The sequence below is a fragment of the Phacochoerus africanus genome, chromosome 7 (assembly GCF_016906955.1).
Source record: "Phacochoerus africanus isolate WHEZ1 chromosome 7, ROS_Pafr_v1, whole genome shotgun sequence".
NCBI lineage: Eukaryota > Metazoa > Chordata > Mammalia > Artiodactyla > Suidae > Phacochoerus > Phacochoerus africanus.
The window spans coordinates 70,428,278-70,446,986 of NC_062550.1; the positions used below are offsets into that span (position 1 = coordinate 70,428,278).

At 55.6% G+C, this 18,709-nt stretch overlaps 1 protein-coding gene across 1 annotated transcript in view; it reads right to left on the bottom strand.

Moving 5' to 3' along the window:
* Nucleotides 1-10,702: 10,702 nt before the first annotated feature.
* Nucleotides 10,703-18,709, bottom strand: part of PRMT8 (protein arginine methyltransferase 8) — a 55,804-nt gene continuing 47,797 nt past the window's right edge. The window contains exons 8-10 of the mRNA XM_047787809.1: nucleotides 18,408-18,558; nucleotides 12,289-12,410; nucleotides 10,703-11,553 (exon numbers count right to left, since the gene is read on the bottom strand). Of these exons, the coding sequence (XP_047643765.1) occupies nucleotides 11,470-11,553; nucleotides 12,289-12,410; nucleotides 18,408-18,558 (357 nt within the window). The 3' untranslated portion in view covers nucleotides 10,703-11,469. The remainder of the gene's footprint in view (nucleotides 11,554-12,288; nucleotides 12,411-18,407; nucleotides 18,559-18,709) is intronic.

An 18,709-nucleotide genomic window follows, 5' to 3' on the forward strand; every position in this document is an offset into this window, starting at 1 on the left:
ACACAGCGAGGGTGGCCAGGTGTGCTGAGCACGGGGGAGAAAGAACCCCATAACCAACCAACCTCCACTTCCCCCGTGGCCGCATTTGTCCCCGAGCCGCCATGCTATCAACCTTGGCCTTGCCACAGTCCTGTGTGAGGCCAGGCTCCCCAGTATGTCCTCACCCCAGACTTTAAGTCATTAAAGCTCAAACACTGAATTTTTTCCAACTAAATCCAGAGAGCCTTAGGGAAGGGGATTTCTCCGAACGAGGTGGGGGCTTAGGGATTATAACCTACAAACCTCAAGCCACATAAAATTTGGTATCATCCAGTCCTTTGAATTTCCAGGGCCACTGTTTCCCCCACAATCATGATGATCAAACCTGGCTGTGGTCTGTGGACTGGGAGGGAACACTCAGAGAACCCATGGGCACCAGGCACTCTGGAGTTTTCCAGCCTCTTCTGTGACATCCTCTGTGGACCATTTTCTCACTGCGGAAGCCCAAGGCCCTCCTCCAGGGCATGGCGGCAACTCTTTCTCCCCAGGACCTTAAAGTCTGGGGCCAGACCAGTGTATAGACGTGACCACATCCCTCAGTCATCGGTCCTAGGCCTCCCTGATCCCAGACAGCTGCCCAGCCTCAGCCCCCCTCTGCTCCCCTCCCCTCCCTCAGAAGACCACCTGTCCGAAGGGCCACTCTTCAGAAAGGCTGTGGGAAGAACACTTGGAATCTAATCAGAGCTCATCCATGGGCAATATTAGCAGAGCTGAATTAACTCCCCACAGGATGAGAGCCACCCAGCCCTGGCCAGCCGGCAGCCGTATTCTTAATTCCATTTCCTCTCAGTTATTAAAATGATTTTCCAAGAGATAGTCCCACCCAGCAGAGTCACAGACTAATAACAGCAGCCAAGCGCCTGGAGGAGCAGCCTGGCCGCCCCCACCCCGTCTACTGCAGAATCTCTGGCAAAGTCTCTGTGATGTCGCCCTGCAGTCCCTCTGGGAACTTCCTCTCCTCCTCCAGCCGTGATTTCTCTCTGACCCCCGACCTTGCAGAGAGCCCAGTAGCTGTCATACTCTCCCCACGTCAAGCTGCAACATCAGGAAATCCCACCTCCTTCAGCTGCGGGGAGGCCTGCAGATTGTTCTAAGCCAAGACCTTCACTTGGTGAGAACACAGTACCTAGTGGGGGGGGGGTGGCGTGCCGCCCTCAGGGCCATGCAGCAGGGAAGTTCCAGTGTAGGAACAACGGGCGCTGGCAAGTGACTGGAGCATGGTGGCCGCAAGTCCTCACGGGCTCACTTAGCAAGTATTCCCTGCACATCTAGGATGGGCCAGGGTCTGTGCTCCACGTTGAACACAAACACAAGTCAAATACAGAACCTGCCTCAGTCAGGGAGGCACAAAAGCAGACACCAATATTACAGCAGGACCCATGGGGCAGACCCTCACCCAAAGCCACAGGGAGCCAAGTGGGGGCCCAGGGGGCCTGTGTGTTCCACCCTGGAGGAGCTCAAGCTGACCCACGTCAGATTTATCACAATCATAATAGCAAATGCACGCCAGCTCGCGGTGTCCTGAGCCTGGCTCCCACTTAGGCCCCATCGCCCTCCTCTGAGGAAGGTGACAGGTTATGGCCAGTTGGCAGGTAGACAAGCTGAGGCAGAGAGGCTGCTGTGCTGCGGGTCACACAGCCAGGAGGTCACTGGAGAATCGGGGCTTGAACATGGTTCTCCAGCCCAAGTTCACCCTCCATTTGCCCCAGGCTCCTCAGGGGACAGTGGGTCCTCCTTGATGACACCCCAGGTGGCCTCCCGCCACCACCTGTGGGTATGATCTCTGTCCCAACTCTGCACCATTCAGTGAGCGGCCTCAGATCCTGAGTCCTGTTCAGTGGCCTGAGGTCCCCCAAGTCCTGGCCCTGGTCTGACATCCCACCCCGCATCTAATCCAGGCTACTCCAAGCCGCCTTCAGAATCTTCTCCAAGCAACAGAGGATCATGTGCCTTGTCCCTTGGACCCCAGGAAGAGGACTCCAACCCACTGTGGGCAGAGACTCTGCCTAGAGGGGCTTCTCTCTCGCAGGGACCCCTGCACGTGCCTGTCTGGGGCCCTCAGTTCTCAGAACTGAAAGCTGCCGTCTCACAGCAGGGGTGCGTTTCCATCCCATCTCACTCTCGCAGCACCCGTGACAAGGGTGTTATCGTCATGCCTCTCCCAGAGGAAGGGTCCCCAGAGGAAGAGGCGATTCTAGCAACTCACCAGGTCTCAGCCCAAGTCTGTGCACTCCAAGGCTGGCTGGGGTTCAAGGCATCATCCATGACTGTGACTCCCAAGGCTGGGCGGGAGCTGGAACAGCCTGTGTCTTTGGCTTCAAGCGTGATGCTTCATCCACCCGAGCTCACCAACAGTGGCCAGAAAGCACTTGTCATGACATCAGAAACCCATGATGCAGGAGTTCCCGTCGTGGCGCAGTGGTTAACGAATCTGACTAGGAAACATGAGGTTGCGGGTTCGGTCCCTGCCCTTGCTCAGTGGGTTAACGATCCGGCATTGCCGTGAGCTGTGGTGTAGGTTGCAGACGCGGCTCAGATTCTGCGTTGCTGTGGCTCTGGCATAGGCTGGTGGCTACAGCTCCGATTCAACCCCTAGCCTGGGAACCTCCATATGCCGCGGAAGCGGCCCAAAGAAATAAAAAAAGACAAAAAAAAAAGAAAAGAAACCCATGATGCCCCGCAAAGCCTCTGGAAGACACTTCGAGTACAGGCTCTCTGAGTGGAAAGTGATGCCCTGAGTGCCCTGCTCCCCTGCAAACCACCGCCTGGGGCTTGAAGGCAGCAGAAGGGTCCGGAACGCACAGCAGCCTGTGCGCGCAGACTCTACACACCCGCCTCCCAGACAATTACATCCTCCGAGCCGTCCTTGTGGGAGGAAGAGTTTGACACCAGAAAGGAGGATACAGATGACCTCAGAGCCACTCGGATTGCCGCTCTTCGCTTCCCTGCGGGCAACTGTGGCAGTGTCACGGCCGTTTCCCACGTCAGCACCACCGAGGAGCCTCCATCTCCATCCCCCCTCCCCGGGGTTCTCTCTGGTGCACTTGCATTTTTTCTGTGGCTGATTTTCTGAAATAGGCAGTAGGTTGAGTCTGTTGCCATTTTTTAGGGGATGTGACTGCCCAGTTGAGCCGACTAGCCCGGGAGCGTGTGTGGCCGGCAAACCTTGTCCTGTCACTTTCCCCATTAAAGCCCTAGGGTCTTCTCACTGACCCAGGGAAAAGTCTCCTTGACACAGTCACAGGCTTTCAACCCCAGACCCGGCTGCATCCCAAATTTCCCTTCTACCCTTTCTTCCCAGGCCCAGTTGTTAGCCTTTGCTCTTTTTTTTTTTTTTCCATTTTTTAAAGTTTTATTGAAGGATAGTTGATTTACTCCTTTTAAAACATGCCTCCCTCTCCAGACGCTTTTGGGCTGGGCCCTGGCCAGCTCGTGCCATTGCTGCCCTGCTTCTCTGTGACCCTCCCTGACCCGCCCTGACCCTCCCCTCCTCTTCTGCTTTTACCGGTTTCTGTTTACTGTCTTCAGAGAGGCTCTCTTGATCCCCAACAGCCTCTACCTCTTCTTTTTTTTTTTTTTGTCTTTTTAGGGCTGCACCCGCAGCATATGGAGGTTCCCAGGCTAGGGGTCTAACCGGAGCTGTAGCCGCCGGGCTACACACACAGCCACAGCCACACAGGATCCGAGCCACGTCTGTGACCTACACCACAACTTACAGCCACGCTGGATCCTTAACCCATTGAGCAAGGCCAGGGATCAAACCCACAACCTCATGGTCCCTAGTCGGGTTTGTTAACCACTGCGCCACAATGGGAACTCCCCTCTACCTCTTCTTAATATGCATCACTCTTGTTTAGGGTCTGCTCCTGGCATTTGCTTTGTTTCCTGCTCTGTTCCCAGTACCTGGCATAGAGCCTGCTTTCCCAGAGGGACTGAGACACATTCACAGGCTGAGAAAGCTGGAAGAAAGTCTCCTCAGGTAGCTCTCCTGGGTCCAGCTGGGACCAGGACAGGAGCCCTGGGATTGAGGATGGCCCAGCACCCGCATCTGAGCTGGAAGGCGTTCCAGCCTCCAGGCCACAGGTGGGAGCGTCTCTCTCTCCCACCCCAGGTAAGTTCCATGTCTGGTGGCCACCCGGGATGCCCAGACCAGTCCTTCCTTCTGGCACACACGTTCTCCCAGGAGACCCACTTCTGGCCCTGGGCCCAGAGAAGGACCTTATTGTTCTGTCTTCTCCTGACCCACCAGCCACAGTGGCATGAGCCTCTGTCCTTTGTCACAGTAATGATGATTTATGGCCACTTATTTCCTAGTAAGTGTAGCCAGCCCACTCTAGAGTATTTCTGTGTCTGTTACTACAGTCAAGATGGGGTTCTTAGGAGTTCCCTTCATGGCTCAGTAGTTGACGAACCTGACTAGGATCCATGAGGTTGTGGGTTCGATCTCTGGCACCACTCAGTGGGTTAAGGATCTGGCATTGCCATGAGCTGTGATGTAGGTCACAGACGTGGCTCAGATTCCACATTGCTGTGGCTGTGGTGCAGGCCAGCAGCTGCAGCCTGAATTCTACCCCTGGCCTGGGAACTTCCAAATGCTGCAGATGCAGCCCTAAAAAGCAGAAAAAAAAAAAGATGGGGTTCTCCCTGGTCCCCTCCTCCTCCCTCTGGCCGCTCCTCAAAATGTACTTCCAAGCCTCTGACTCTGGCCACCAAAGAGCATGGGTGTTCCCATTACACAAACTCAATATATTATGAACCAAAACCAAATATGACTTTTCCTGGGAAAAGCAGCACGTGTTGAATTCCAGTGTGACGTGAAGGCTGCAGATTCCCACACCTCTTCTCCATGGATGCAGCTGGGCCGGCTGGGCCAGAAGGTCACCTGGAGGTTCTTGGAGATGCAGGGAGAGAGGGCCGAGGGGAGGCCTCTCCCTAATTGGCAGTTTTCTGGTTCTGACGGAAGGCCACACTCTTCTTGGTGCCAGGCAGTCCCCGCCTGCTGGAGGCTGGGAGATGACCATCAAGAGCTCGCAAGCCACGTGAGAAGCCTTTCACAAGCTGATGAGCAGAGCTGCAGAGCAGCCATGCAAGCCCCGGGCTTTTGGCAAAACTACGTGTGTGTCACCTGTAGTGCTGCCTCTGAACTCTGGACCTAAGCCTGCAGCCCCAGGGCCTGGCTGGCTGCCAACCACGGAGGGCAGTGCCTGCCCCCGCCTCCCCTGCCCCAGGCCCTTCAGAGGCCCACAAGCCTCAAGTGCTGGCATCCAGTTGTGCTTCTCCCTGACAAGGTTGGAATGCAGGCAGACATATTATTCATGTAGCAACGATAACTGGAGATTTCACGGTACTTTCAGTTTCCAAACGTTTTCTAGTTCTTTCGCGTGCGTCCCTCCTTTGCGTCTTACAGAGGTGGTGTGCCTTGCCCAGACTCACGTAGTGAGTAAGCGGCAGTGCAGGGGTTTGACAAGTCCTTTGGCTGCAAACCTCTGTCCTGTGGCAGAGTCAAAGGGATGAATGCTTCCCTTTGGCGGTGGGGCCAGCAGGGGCCTGGGTCCTTGGCTCAGCATCCTAGGGGTTCTCTGCCCCATGTACTCCGGCTGCCCCTGAGGCCAAGCTGCCCACAGCCTAGTGGTTGGTAAACACCCCTTTCACTTCTGCCATGCGAAGTGACCTGCTGCTGGGGTACAAGAAGGGCTCCAGGCCTCCTTTTCTGAAAGTGACAGGATGGGTCCTGTGGGGGAGGGGGTGCAGAGGGCAAAGAAACTCAGCACCATCTCTTTCTGAAGCAGCCACATAGGCAGCCCACCACCGGACACAGCCCATGTCACCTGCCGAGGGGGCTGCCAAGACTGTGGGGGATAAAATGCAGGTGGGTGGTCAGGGAAGACGGCTGAGGGACCAAGATTCTCAGTTTGGGGGCAAGAGCAGACCCCGCCTGCTCCAAAATGGACCAGCAGACCGTGTGTGCCCTGAGCCCCGAGGGCAGGGACGGTGCCAGTGGACTCTGCTACATTGCCAGAGCCTTGCTCAGAGCCTGGAGCCCGTGCAGTTTCCAATAAGTGTTTACTGGCCGAATTTCCGATCAGTGAACAGTTTCTGTCTGAGTCTCAGCTGAATATGAGCTAATTGCTTCCAACGGGAGGGGGGCAGGGCAGCCTGGGAGGCTCTGGGCGTGGAGCCAGGTACCTCCCTGCACTCAGACAGGTGTGAGCAGATCGCCCATCCTCAGGTAGCTGGCCTTCTCCTGGCGGTCACCTGACCACAGGCCCAGCATCTGAGCATGACACACCAAAGGACTCAGCCCAGCTAGGGGGCCTCACAGGTGGGGCACCAGGTATGCGGGGAGGTGCCCTTCAAGATGCCAGGTAAGGAGCAGGGATCTTCTTTTGGAAGAGGGCTCCAGGCCCAGGCTGGACAACCTCCATGTAGCAGAGAGGGAGGCCGGGCACTTACAGAGAGGAGATGAGGCACGACAGATACCCAGGCATCTGAAGTGGCCAGCAGGCCAGGGACAGACCCTGACCAGGTGACTACCCAAGGCACAGGGATGAGCTGAGGTCTGGAGCCCGGCTGGGCCTCTTGGTGGGGGGCCTGCTGTGGTGCCAAGAGGGGAGAAAGGCTAAAGAGATGGCGGATAGGGCCTGGCAAAGGGGAGATAGGCTCCTTCAATGAGCACAGATGGACACAAGCCTGGCAGCTCTGGAGTCACTGTGGGCACATTCCGTGGGTGTCCAGCTGGTGCCCTAGTGCCTTGTTTCCTCCCAACTGCACCCCCCTCTGTCCAAGGGAAACAGGTGCAGAAAGAGGCAGGTTCCTGTCCTTGGAGCTTGTGGACCAGTGGGGACATCCAAGCCACAGTGGACCTCAGAGCAAGTGCAGGGGGGCCGTGTTCAAACAAGCCCAGATAAGACCACAAAAGGGGGCACAGAGGCTGCAGGCCTGGGGAGTTGTGCGGTGAGATGGGAGGGAGAAGTTCCTGAGATGGAGGAGAGGACTGGGGGAAAGTCACTGCTGGGTTTTGTACAGTGACAGGAAGGAAGGAAAGAGAGAAAGAAAGGGAAGAAAGGAAGAAAGAAAGAAAAAGAAGTGAGGGAGGGAGAGAGAGAGAGAGAGAGAGAGAGAAAGGAAGGAAGGAAGGAAGGAAGGAAGGAAGGAAGGAAGGAAGGAAGGAAGGAAAAGCAAGCAAGCAAGCAAGCAAGCGGGAGAAAGGAAGAGAAAGAAAAAAAGAAAGAAGAAAGGAAGGAAGGAAGAAAAGAAAAGAAGGAAGGAGGAAGGAAAGAAAGAGGCAGAGTCTGGGCAAAGCAGGTTTCACCAGTAAAGTCGTGTCCGCAGCATCCCTGTTGTCAAGCCGAGACCTCATCCGGCCCAGAGCATGCTGGGAGCAGACCTGCTCATTTCCCACTGACGCAGGGAAATGACAGTCCCAGTGCAGCGCCCCCACAGGCAGGAGGGAGGGGCTGCTGTGGAGCTGCTCCTCCATGTCCCCCAGTTTCATTCCGGCAGCCCAGGAGCAGAGCCAGGAGCAAGCGCAGCAGGGGCTGAAGACCCAGGGTCGGGAACGCCTCAGGGAGGCCTGCTTCTGGTGGCCGGAGAGGCTTGAAAGTCTGCTGGGCCTTGGCTGAGCCCAGCCCTCCCACCCCGGGGGTGTCGGGCTCGACTGCAGCCCCCCAATCCCTGGAGCTCCTTGCTGTCTCTTGATGCACTGCACGATTCGGCCCCGTGGACCATGGATGGAATTCTCCAAAGCTGGATGGGCTCCCTGCCCAAGGATGGGCAGAATCCCTGGGCTCCCCAACTCTCACCCCCCTACAGTGAAACCCATTCCTGAGTCCCCGTCAAGTGCCCTCTGGGGGAGCACACCTGGGCCCTGCCCAACCGCCTTTCTTCCAGTGTAGCCATTGTTGTCCCTGCTTTAGCTCCTCTATTTTTCTTGCCCACATAAGGACAAAGCGTTCCATGATTTGCTCCGTATTTGTCTGCGGCTACAAAGAGAAGGATGCACAGAGGACTGAGCAGGGCAGCAGAAGGGAGGCGAGCAGGCCCCAAAATGGCTCCCCCCGCTCCCCGGGCCCAGAGCTCCGCTCCCAGTGGGTGTGGAGGGCCTGGGCACCCAGGCCGCAGGGCTTCAGGGAAGTAGGCAGTGCCAGGTGGCAATGGAAGGGTGGGGGCCCCTCTTGCTGGAGTCAGTTGTCATTTTCTTGGGCACTGCCATTCCCAGGACCCCCTGCCACAGGCCTGCCAAGGCCTCCTCTGCCTCCTCCCCATTGAGGGTCCTGTCAGCTGTACCCACTACCTCTAAATGGCCCTTCTGCCTTCCCAGCATCTGGAGGGTCTCTCCCAGGGAACACAACACAGATGAGACTGTCTTGGAAGCTAAAGATAAACCAAAAAGCAAACTGAACCAAACACTTCACCAGGCCTGGCCAAATGCATTGCATTTCCACCCTACAGAGATTCTGTTACCACACTTGGATCAAACCTAGAATTTTCCCCAGCAGGTCTCTAAAGGAAAGATTGATTGGCTCAGAACTGAGATGCAGGACACAGCCTTACCCCAGGCAGAGGGAAACAAACAAGGCCCCCGCAGGGCCTCCAAGTACTGTTGTGCAGTTTGCACACTGCACAAAAGCACCAAGACAGGAGGCAAGTGGGGACTGAAATCTACTTTGCCTGCCAGGCAGGGCATCCGCAGACCAAGGCTCCATATCTGCCCACAGAGCCTGTCCCCTTTCTGAGTGATGATGGTACCAGAGAGAACATTTTAGAGCCGACTCGGGCAGGAGATAAAGATGCAAGTGAGGGGAGGTATTGTTCTGGGCCAGGAGGCGGGCGTCCAGCCAAGACCCCAAGGCTGCTTTGGGGCCGAAGAAAGCACTTTAGGTCAAACTGCACAGGGCTGGTGGGCAGGACAGCAGGGAAGAGGGAGGGGCTGAGGGATGGCAGACCCCAGGGCATCAAGGCCGGGGTGTGGGGTGTCTTAGGGTTGTTTAGGGTCTTAGTGTCTTGGGCCTACATGAGCCATTTTTAGAGGAGGGGTTTAATTTGGTCTTGGTTCCTTTTCGCTTTTATTTGTTTATTTATTTTTTTTTTTAGGGCTGCACTCACAGCACATGGAGGTTCCCAGACTAGAGATAGAACTGGAGCTGCAGCTGCCCACTTTCGCCACAGCCACAGCAACGCCAGATCTGAGCCGCCTCTGTGACCTACCCCACAGCTCACGGCAGCACTGGATCCTTAACCCACTGAGCGAGGCCAGGGATCGAACCCGCATCCTCGTGGATGCTAGTCAGGTTCTTAACCCACTGAGCCACAACGGGAACGCCTCCTTTTCACTTTTTTATCTTTATTTTTAGGCGTAGAAACCTCCCCCCTCCCAATATAAAAACAGGCAAGGGAAGAATTGTTCTTTTTTTGAATTTGGGGAAGCAGACCAAGCTCTTCTCACAAGCCCAGGGCTCCAGAGACACAGCATGGAAAACCCTCACTGGGCCCAGCTCCTTCTGTTGGTGGTGATGAGGCTGAGGCCCAGGGCTTCAGAGCACAGGAAGCAGAGCCTGGCCTAGACCCCACAGCCTGGGCGCCTGGCCTCCTCGTTCCTACACCCAAGAGGCACCCTCCCGCTCCTCAGCAACTGAATCTTCAAGGCCCGGGTTGCTGCTCTAGAGTGAGTGCCTTTTCATCCAGGGTTCCTCCCACCACAGAGATCTCTCATTTCAGCTGCAATTGAGCCCTGGATCAGCAAGGTGGGGAAGGGGACAGGGAAAGAACTCCAGAGGCCCTGCCTGGTCCAGGGCACACCTACCCCTCGGAGCCTGATGGTCAATGGACTTGTGGATGGTGGGGTTGCGCACCCCCGCCGGCAGACCACACTCCGCCAGCCCAGGGCTCTCCGCAGCCTGGGAGGGCATCAGGGGCCACCAGGCTCCTCCCCAAGGCTCCTGCAGTAGCTCAGGAGCATCTTGGGCCTTCCAAGAATCCCGGGCCTCTGCTGATCCAGAGGGCTTCCATCTGGCTTCTCCATGACAGGACTAGGGTCTAAGGGGTTAGAGGGCGGCAGGGCAGAAAAAGTCGGGGGGGCTGGATATCTATCAACCCCATTGGAGAGGGGGGCTTCTGGAGGAATTCAGGGCCCAAGTTCTTCCCCTGGGGCTCCACGGCCACCCCACTCAAGATGAGGGGGTTCCTGCTGGTGGTGGGGTGCAGGTAGGGTACAGACCAGGCCACGCACTGGCCCAGGCAGCCCGTGATGGAGCCAGGGAGCAGGAACGAGAGCATCAACTACCATACCTTGGACTGTGCCTCTGACGGCCTTTCTCTCCAACCCTGCCCTAGTCTCACCCGAGCAGCCCAGGACCATGAACTCAGCCATCTGCTTGCTCCGGACCCTCCCAACCCTTCCTGCTCCTGACCTCACCCTCCCTCCCGGCTACATGTGGCCTCCCATTCCAGAGACTTTAGGTTGACCTGTGGGCCCTCACCCCAGCTCCAGGACCCTCTTCCCATCCCCTGAGGGTCTCGGGGGAGATGCCCTTGGGCTGGTCCCAGCTTCAAGGCTGCTGCTTCCTTCCTTCTGTCCTTCCCAGAGCAGCACGATTGGACTTTTTGTTCCACAGAGGGTCTTTCACCTCCTCCCAGCCCTCCCCTTCCAGGGCACCAGGAATGCTGCGCTCTCATGTGCATTTATTGAACGCCCATGGGGTGCGCGGTCCTATGCTTAGGGTTCGGAGCCACAGTCTAGTCAAAAGGAGACCGGAGCTGGTACAGAAAACGTTTCATAGCTGCTGGACATCTGGGAAGGGGTCGGGGAGGGGAGAACTAATCACAAAACAAATTCCTATTCGAAAGCAACAGAATCTCCTCTGAGAGTAAGATATATTCTATGCACACACACGCGCGCACGCACACACACACACACACGCATCCCTGAAAGAACACAGACGTTACCACTTGGCTGTATATGCACGCACACACATGTGTGCGAGTAAATGAACTAATGGGTATGCTGTCCGCACACGCGCATGCGTACACGCACCGCAGCGCGCACAGTCTGGCTTATGCTATCAAAGACACTACGTCTCCAGGTTCTAGTGAAGCAATCTGTCCTAGATGCCTGCAGCATGCAAAACTGGAAGATCCGAGAGTCACAGTTAAGGAGGACGACGAGGACACTCCTCCATCGGGGCCTGGCCGCCGCACCCTCTGTCGGGAGGACAGAGCCTGAGAAGGGCCCCCAGAGCAGAGCCGAGGAGCGAGAGCCCCTCTGTCCGGTGACAGGGCCCTCGGGAGGCCAGCCGAATTCACCAGGCTCGAGGGCAGAGGGTCAGGCTCCGGTTTGGAGCGTGTAGTCCCGCAAACAGGGTCCCTTGTCGCAGCGCTGCAGATGGAGGTGAGTTTCCGGGCTCGCTCGCTCTCTGCAGCCTCCCACGTGTGCTAACGCATTTTGTAGTAATTAGATACAGATGTTTCGCACAGCTGTCCCTTAAAATCCAAGTCTACGGTGAAATCGAGGTCTCGCTGCAAAGGAGGAGGAGTCAGGGCATCAGGGCGGAAGGAGGCCACAGGGTCTCCCCTCCCGCAGGCAAGGGCAGGGCATCCCTGAGCTGCTGAGGTTTTCCAGCTGGGGAGTCCCTGCAAATACCCCTCAGGAGTCCACTCTGCTGCCCCTTCATCCACAGGGGGAAGGCCTTTGATTTCTAACTTAAATCCTTCCCGTTAGAATACAGAAACACCCCCTCTGATTTCACGGGGAGAAGTCACAGTGGGGCAGTTGAGTCTCCAGCGGTGGAGCCCTAAATCCCCCCCCCCCTCCGCCCCCCGTGGCTGGCAGGGCCCATGCCCGCGCGGGATGCTCAGAGAGAATCACCCGGTCTTCAGCCCACCCGGCCAGCCAGGGGAAGGCGGACGTGGTCTCCCAGGCCACCAGGAACTGTTCTTTCCTGGCTAGCTCGTCCTACATGAGTGAAACCCAGGGCAACAGCCTCTGTTTTCAAAACCCCTCCCAGGAAGAGCTGGCTGCTGTTCTGGAGCCCGGGAGGATCCCCAGGGGCCCTACAGGAAGGCTCTTCAGTGATGCCATCACATCCAAATCCCACTTTTCCCACCTCCTCCCTCTTAGCTTTTCTGATTGTGCAGGAGGCGCCTTAGCCTTCGCCCTCTCCCCGACTGAGTCCTGGTCAGAACCTGGGAACAAGCCCTGCAGCCCCTCCTCCCCTCTGACTCCGCCCCAGCAGAGGCTGGGTAGGCACTCACCACGTTTTTGGCATTTGGCTTCATGGATATGGTCCCATAGATCTCCTCCCCCCTCCGGACAGTGAGGTAATCTTCCAGGTAGAAGACGGTTTGCTTCCAGTGGGTGTAGGGAGCATCAGGGGCTGAGGGATGAAGGACAGGGCCAGTGGGGAGGGGCGGTCAGAGGAGATGTTGGCTACCAGGCTTCTTCTGGGACTCAGAACACCCCCAGCCCCAGCAGCCCACCGGGAGCCCTGCCAAACCCCCACCCCACCCCAGCCCAGGGAATCCTCCAGCCTTCAAATCCACAGGCCCTGGGGACTGCGGATCTTAGTTGGGGATCCAAAAAGAAACAAGCTCATGTTACAAGGTCATACCGAGGGGCGGGGTTTAGACAAATGCATCTCAAAAGCCTACTGTTTTCCAAGTTCAGCAGAGTGAAGACTTTCAGGGAGTGTGGAAGAGAGATTTGTATCCTGGCTCCCTTTAAATGACACCATTTATGCCAATCCCACGGCTAAACCAGTTTTTCCCCAATTCCACAGACAGCCCAGGCCCACAAAACTGCCTGCCTCTCTCGGTCCAAGAACCATTCTGGTACCCTCGGCCCAGGCCTGCCATGAGGTTTTAGCCGTGCCTTCCTACCTGGACGGAATAGATATTGGGGATGGTTATCATTCCGGGGACCCAACGCTGGTCCACAGCTTACAGCTTATGACTGATCCCAAGCCACATGTATTTGCCACTAAAGCCCATCCATCCCTCTGGGTGCACTACCAATTCTACAACCAGATGGGGGGCCCCGCCATAGGGGCTCCCCTCCTCAGCAGTAGCATCCTTGGAACGCTTCCCTCCCTTACACCAGCCTCTCCCTTCCTCCTCCTACAAGGTCACGTCCTCTGGGAAGCCCTGCCTGACCATCCACCTGGATCAAGGGCACCCTGAGTTTATGTTATCTCGGTGTCGGTCTTGCGGCCCCTTTTACCTTTTTTTTTTTTTTGTCTTTTTGCCATTTCTTGGGCAGCTCCTGCAGCATATAGAGGTTCCCAGGCTAGGGGTCGAATCGGAGCCATAGCCTCCAGCCTACGCCAGAGCCATAGCAACACGGGATCCGAACCGAGCAACGCCGGGTCCTTAACCCACTGAGCGAGGCCAGGGATCAAACCCGCAACCTCATGGTTCCTAGTCAGATTCGTTAACCACTGAACCACGACGGGAACTCCAATGTTGTTTATTTATTTATGTATTTATTTATTTATTTAGTCTTTTTGTCCTTCTACTTGTTTGTACCTCCACGAACCTGCTGTCTCTATGAGGGCAGGGGCCACGCCAAGCCTGCTTATTATTATATCCTCAGTGCCCACCGCCAACGTGCTAGGTCTGTGAGGACCATATAAAGGAATGATGGTAAGAGAGTTTCCTGGTGGCCTAGTGATTACGGATGCTGTGTGGTCTCTGCTGTGGCTCGGGTTTGATCCCTGGCTTGAGAACTTCTGCATGCCCAGGCATGGCCAAAAAAAAAAAAAGCCAAGGAGAAGGTATGCGGTGATGCTTCAATGTCCCCATAGGGGTTCAGTGACATTGAGGCTTTAGAACCTAAGGGTTGTGGAAGAACCCACTGAAAGTCTGTCCCCCTTGCCCTTCAGGCTCTTACCTTCCTCCACCAGGATGCAGGACTCATTAACATTCGTCCCCTCTTTGCTTAGGACCAGAGCTAAAGTGAGGAGACTTGGGGAGAACTCAGTAAGTGCCCTTCAAGTATTTCAAAAGCTGTCACACAGCAAGACATCCAGGTGGCCTTATGGATAGTTTTTGGAGGCAGAACAAAGGCTGGGAGCCACTAGGAGGCAGTTTTCATTCCCAGGAGAATTGGGGCTGCCCCGAATGAGCCCCGCAGTCCTCCCTGGAGGTGTCCGCACACAGCCATGACCAGATCCATCCTATGCCCGTCAGACCAAGATCATTCAAACCCAAGATCTGTTTTAACAGTGGTGCAAGGTCTGCCTGTCTTTATCCCCTGCAATGAAGTGGCTTGATCAAATGTCAGTGGTTTGGACGGAGACTTCCAATGTATGCATCTGGGAAATCGATGCAAACTCAAGGTCATGAGGAGCAGGCAGCCTGAACATTTGGAAGAGCTTGAAGGAGGATCCTGAACATGCAGTTGGTGCTGCTCAGACCCTGGGTCCCTGTAGGCAGCCAGCCATCCTGGCCTCTAAGGCATGCTGCCAGTCCAGGGACAAGGGCCACCTGCTCCCAGCACCTCCCCTGCCAACAACATCGAAACAAGTTGTCGAGAGAGAGTCTCCGGTGTGTGAGGAGAATGGCAGCCAATGACTGACAGCGCTGTCGCCCCCGCTGCCACCCACGCCAGCCCAGACAGGTTCTTAAGGACCTTCAGGCAAGGAGATTAGAGCAGCTGCCTTCTGTCTCCTAATCAGATGCCTCATGAGACTCCCAGAGACTTCCAGCTAAGGCGCCTCGGAGTCTGCCGTGGTGGCGGCCCCCAGAGCATGCCAGCCTTGGGTTGGAGGAAAGGGAAGTGTCTCCCCCTTGACATCAACGGCACATGGTTAAAAACATCCCCCAACATCTCCTTTCCGCGATGGGTCCATGGACTCATCTGAAGCCGTTTTCTCAATCCCGACTGTCCGTCAAGGTCTCCAGGAGAAGCTGGTTACAATTTGGGTGTTCCGACTCCACTCCTAGAGATTTGAATTCAGTAATTCTTGGAGCCCAAGAGGGGGCAGACTGGCCAAGACCAAGAATCTCCCCCGCCCAGGTCATGCAGATACGCATAGCTCGGCTGAAACCGCCGTGCAGACCCGATCAGTACCTCCGATACATCTCTTGGGTGGGCACTGGTGGAAAGGACATTTAGGCAACACTTTGCCACGTGTTTGCACTGTGACTCTGGGGCTCTTTTCCCACTTCTACAGAACGTTTATTTCCCAAGAGACTGTGAGGATGAGGTGGGCTGGGAAAGGAGAGGACACTCTCAGTGTGACCAGCCTCCTGTTGGCCCAGTTTTCCCGGCGTGATTATTAACAGCGCTCCCTTCCCCTCTCAAGGTGTCCTCAGTGGAAAGATGGATTATATGGTGGCCTTTCCCGTAACATTTCAGGCCCAGGTTAGGGTCCAGCTGAGCCATTGCGTTAAGTGGTTATTTCATCAGTGTGGAAAGTGGTCTGTCATTTCATTTATCTATAAACCATGGCTCTGACCCCCAGAGCTGTGCTGCCCCACTGGAGGGGTCGGGAATGTTCTAGGGGTTATACAGAATCCGAATGCACAAGGGTGACCACTCAACACCACTATGGACTAGGTCATCTAGAGTACTAGTCGGTAGACAAGCCTTTCCCTGCCTCCCCAGCCCAACTACAACTTTCAAGGTCCTAAGATCATGAAACTGGCTTCCAGTTTTCCCTGTTATGACAGCCCCTTCCTACTCTTCATACCCTGACCCCACACGCCAACCTCCCCTTCCCTTCCTCTCTCGAGCCCTGCAGTCTCTGTGGGTTCTGGACCATGGGAAGCTTCTTGGGCGAGATTTTGAAGTGGGTGTGAGCAGCACTGCCTGCAGCGCGCCAACTGCATGTCCAAGCATGCACACATTCCTTTGTTCACTCATTCATTAATTCATTCATTCATTCATTCAGCGACTGGGTGTGTGCCCAGTACCATCCTAAGTATGGGGAACAGCAGCCAGTACAGCCTAAGTGAGACGAACCCTCAGGTAGCCAGCCATAAAGTCCGATGGGACTTGTGGCCAAGGATGGGGCTGGCATGCACAGGGGGCTGTGGGGACAGATGGCAGAAACACCTTTCTGGGTGTTTTTGGTGGAATCTTTCTTCCTGTGTCTCTTCTCAATGGCTAACTTGTTGGTACTTCTTTCTGGCATTTAATATTTTTTTTTAAGCTGTAAATTTATAATCGTATTCCTTTGGAGGTTCACAAGCTTTGGAGAGAATTAAAGATGATGCACGGAAAAGCTTCCGGGACCTGAAAAAATGACTCCGCGCCCCAGGGTGGTGAAACTGGGAAGGGGCTGCCAGAGAGGAGAGGTCCAACCATCACATTTCACACATAATGGGCCCCAGGCGCAGGAAGGAACTCTCAAGCCTGATTGCCCTGCCTTGCTGATTCTAGAAGAATTAGGACTCAAACCCAGGCCTGCTTCTACTCTGGAGGACTGCCTTTCCACCCACTTCCCAGTAGCCCTGGGGGCCTGGTTCCCCGTTTCCTACCCCACCTGCCAAGGCTGAGTCCAGGGGGTGGGGCAGCTGTGTCGCTGGCTGGTACAGCCCGGAACCCTGGGTGCCTGAGCCCATTTGCCGTGGCTTCTATCCAAAGCCGTAGGGAGGAGAGGCCAGAGCCGTTAACAGGGATCGTTTCAAGCTGCAAGAAACGTGATGTGCTTTCAAAGGGGCCTCCAGGAGTGGCCACAGCCATGCTGAGATGCAACACGCAGCTGGGGGCCGATGGGGAGGGACTGCTTACAGCAGCCTGCACTGCAGGTGAAGTTCAAAGCTAGCTGAGACCAAACAATACCTTATTTAGTACAACACATATATGTGATAAAAGTGTTTTAAAATTGCAAGGGGACAAGGAACGCAAAATTCAAGATAATATTCATCTAGAGGCGATGTGGGGGATGGGACAAGATGGGATCCTCCAGTTTAGATGCACGGATATCGGTAGCATTTAAGTATTGAGTTAGGTGGTGAGCTCTCAGGGACTTACTGTGTGACTCTGAAGTAATTTACGTGCATGTATTGATTAAAACATAATCATCTTTATTAATACTGTATTTCTGGTTAATATTTATATTCTAATGAGTATTTCTTGATATTTGTATTCACACTCTAATAGTAATAAACTTAATTCTAGTTACTATCCCATTCTAATTAATAATCCTTTATTTACAACCTAGTTACTGAGCTGGGTAGTGAATTCATAGGCATTCATCCTCTTAATTAAAAAAATAAGCAAAAAAGTGGAGTTTCCATCATGGCTCAGGAGTAGCAAACCCGACTTGTATCCATAAGGATGTGGGTTCGATCTCTGGCCTTGCTCAGTGGGTCAGGGATCCAGTGTTGCTGTGAGCTATAGTGTAGGTGATTCAGTTCAAATGAGACCCTTAGGCTGGGCCCTTATCCAGTGTGGCTGGTGTCCTTGCACAACAAGGAGATTAGGACACACGCAGAGACACCAGGAAGTGCACAGAGGAAGGACCACGTAAGACACGGTGAGAAGGCAGCTGTCTGCAAGCCAAAGAGAGAGGCTTGGCGAGAAACCACCAGAGGCCTTCAGAACCATGAGGAATAAACTTGTAACTTAAGCCACACAGCCGGTGACACTTTGTTACGGCAGCCAGAGCAGACAGGAGGGAGGGAGACGGATCTGCCAGAGCCCCTCTTGCCCACATGGTCCACCTGGATGGAGGAGAGGTCAGTGTGTGCAGAGGCCCTGGGGGCCAGGGTCTGCAGAAGCCTAGGGATGGGGTGGAAGGTGCAGTGTGGAGGGAGAGTCATGAGAAATGAGGCTGGGGAAGTGGATGGGGCTGGGTCAGGGAGCCCCTGCTCCCCCATTTACTAGGCTGGGAAGCCTGGGCTGAATTGCGATGGCGATGAGGCGCCTCTGAAGGAGGCTGGTGACAGGTCGGGGGCTTAAAGAGGATGCACAGGGACAGAGGCCAGGAGATAGGGAAGAACCCCGGAGACAGACTGCCGCCCGCCGAGAGGGACGCGGAAGGTGTGCTAAGACGTGTCGTGGATGTAGAGAAATCGTGTTCCACGCCGTACACACCCCCCCACCGCCCCCGCACACAGTAGATGCGCAGGAAATACTAAGCGGACAAACGAGCCCTTGAAAGGCGACCCCAACCCCTGCCTCTCCCCACCAAACACACGCTCTCAGCTCTGGCCATGCCAGCCACAATTTTCCTTAGCTTCTCCTCGAGCAGCCAAAACTGTAGGGACATGTGACTCCTCCATGGCTGGCCAGGCTTACTGGGGGCCAAGTGAGGGCCCCTGGCTAAGGCCCCGGGCCCTTGCCCCACGCCCAGGCTGGCGAGGTCCCTTCCCTCAGAGCCTCGGCACAAGACCAGGAGGGGCCAGGACGCTGGCAGAAAGCTCACCTGTGGAAAAGCCCATCTTCTTGTGGCACTTGGTAAATTCGATGTTGAAGTAGGTGACCAGGGCATGGACGTAGTCGTTGCGCTGTATCTGCAGGCAGAAGGCGGACGTGAAGGACAGCTCCTCCGTCTTCACCGTGTAAATGTCCACCTCCTGCAGCCGGAGGAGAGAGAAGGCGGACGCTCAGCACCTCCGCCAGGCCTGGGCCTGGTCTGCAGCTTCATCCTGCACGTCCCTGTCCATAGCAGGCTCCTGGGGGGGTCGTGGCTGTGGGATGGGGGTGCTCCCCAGGCCAACCCACCAC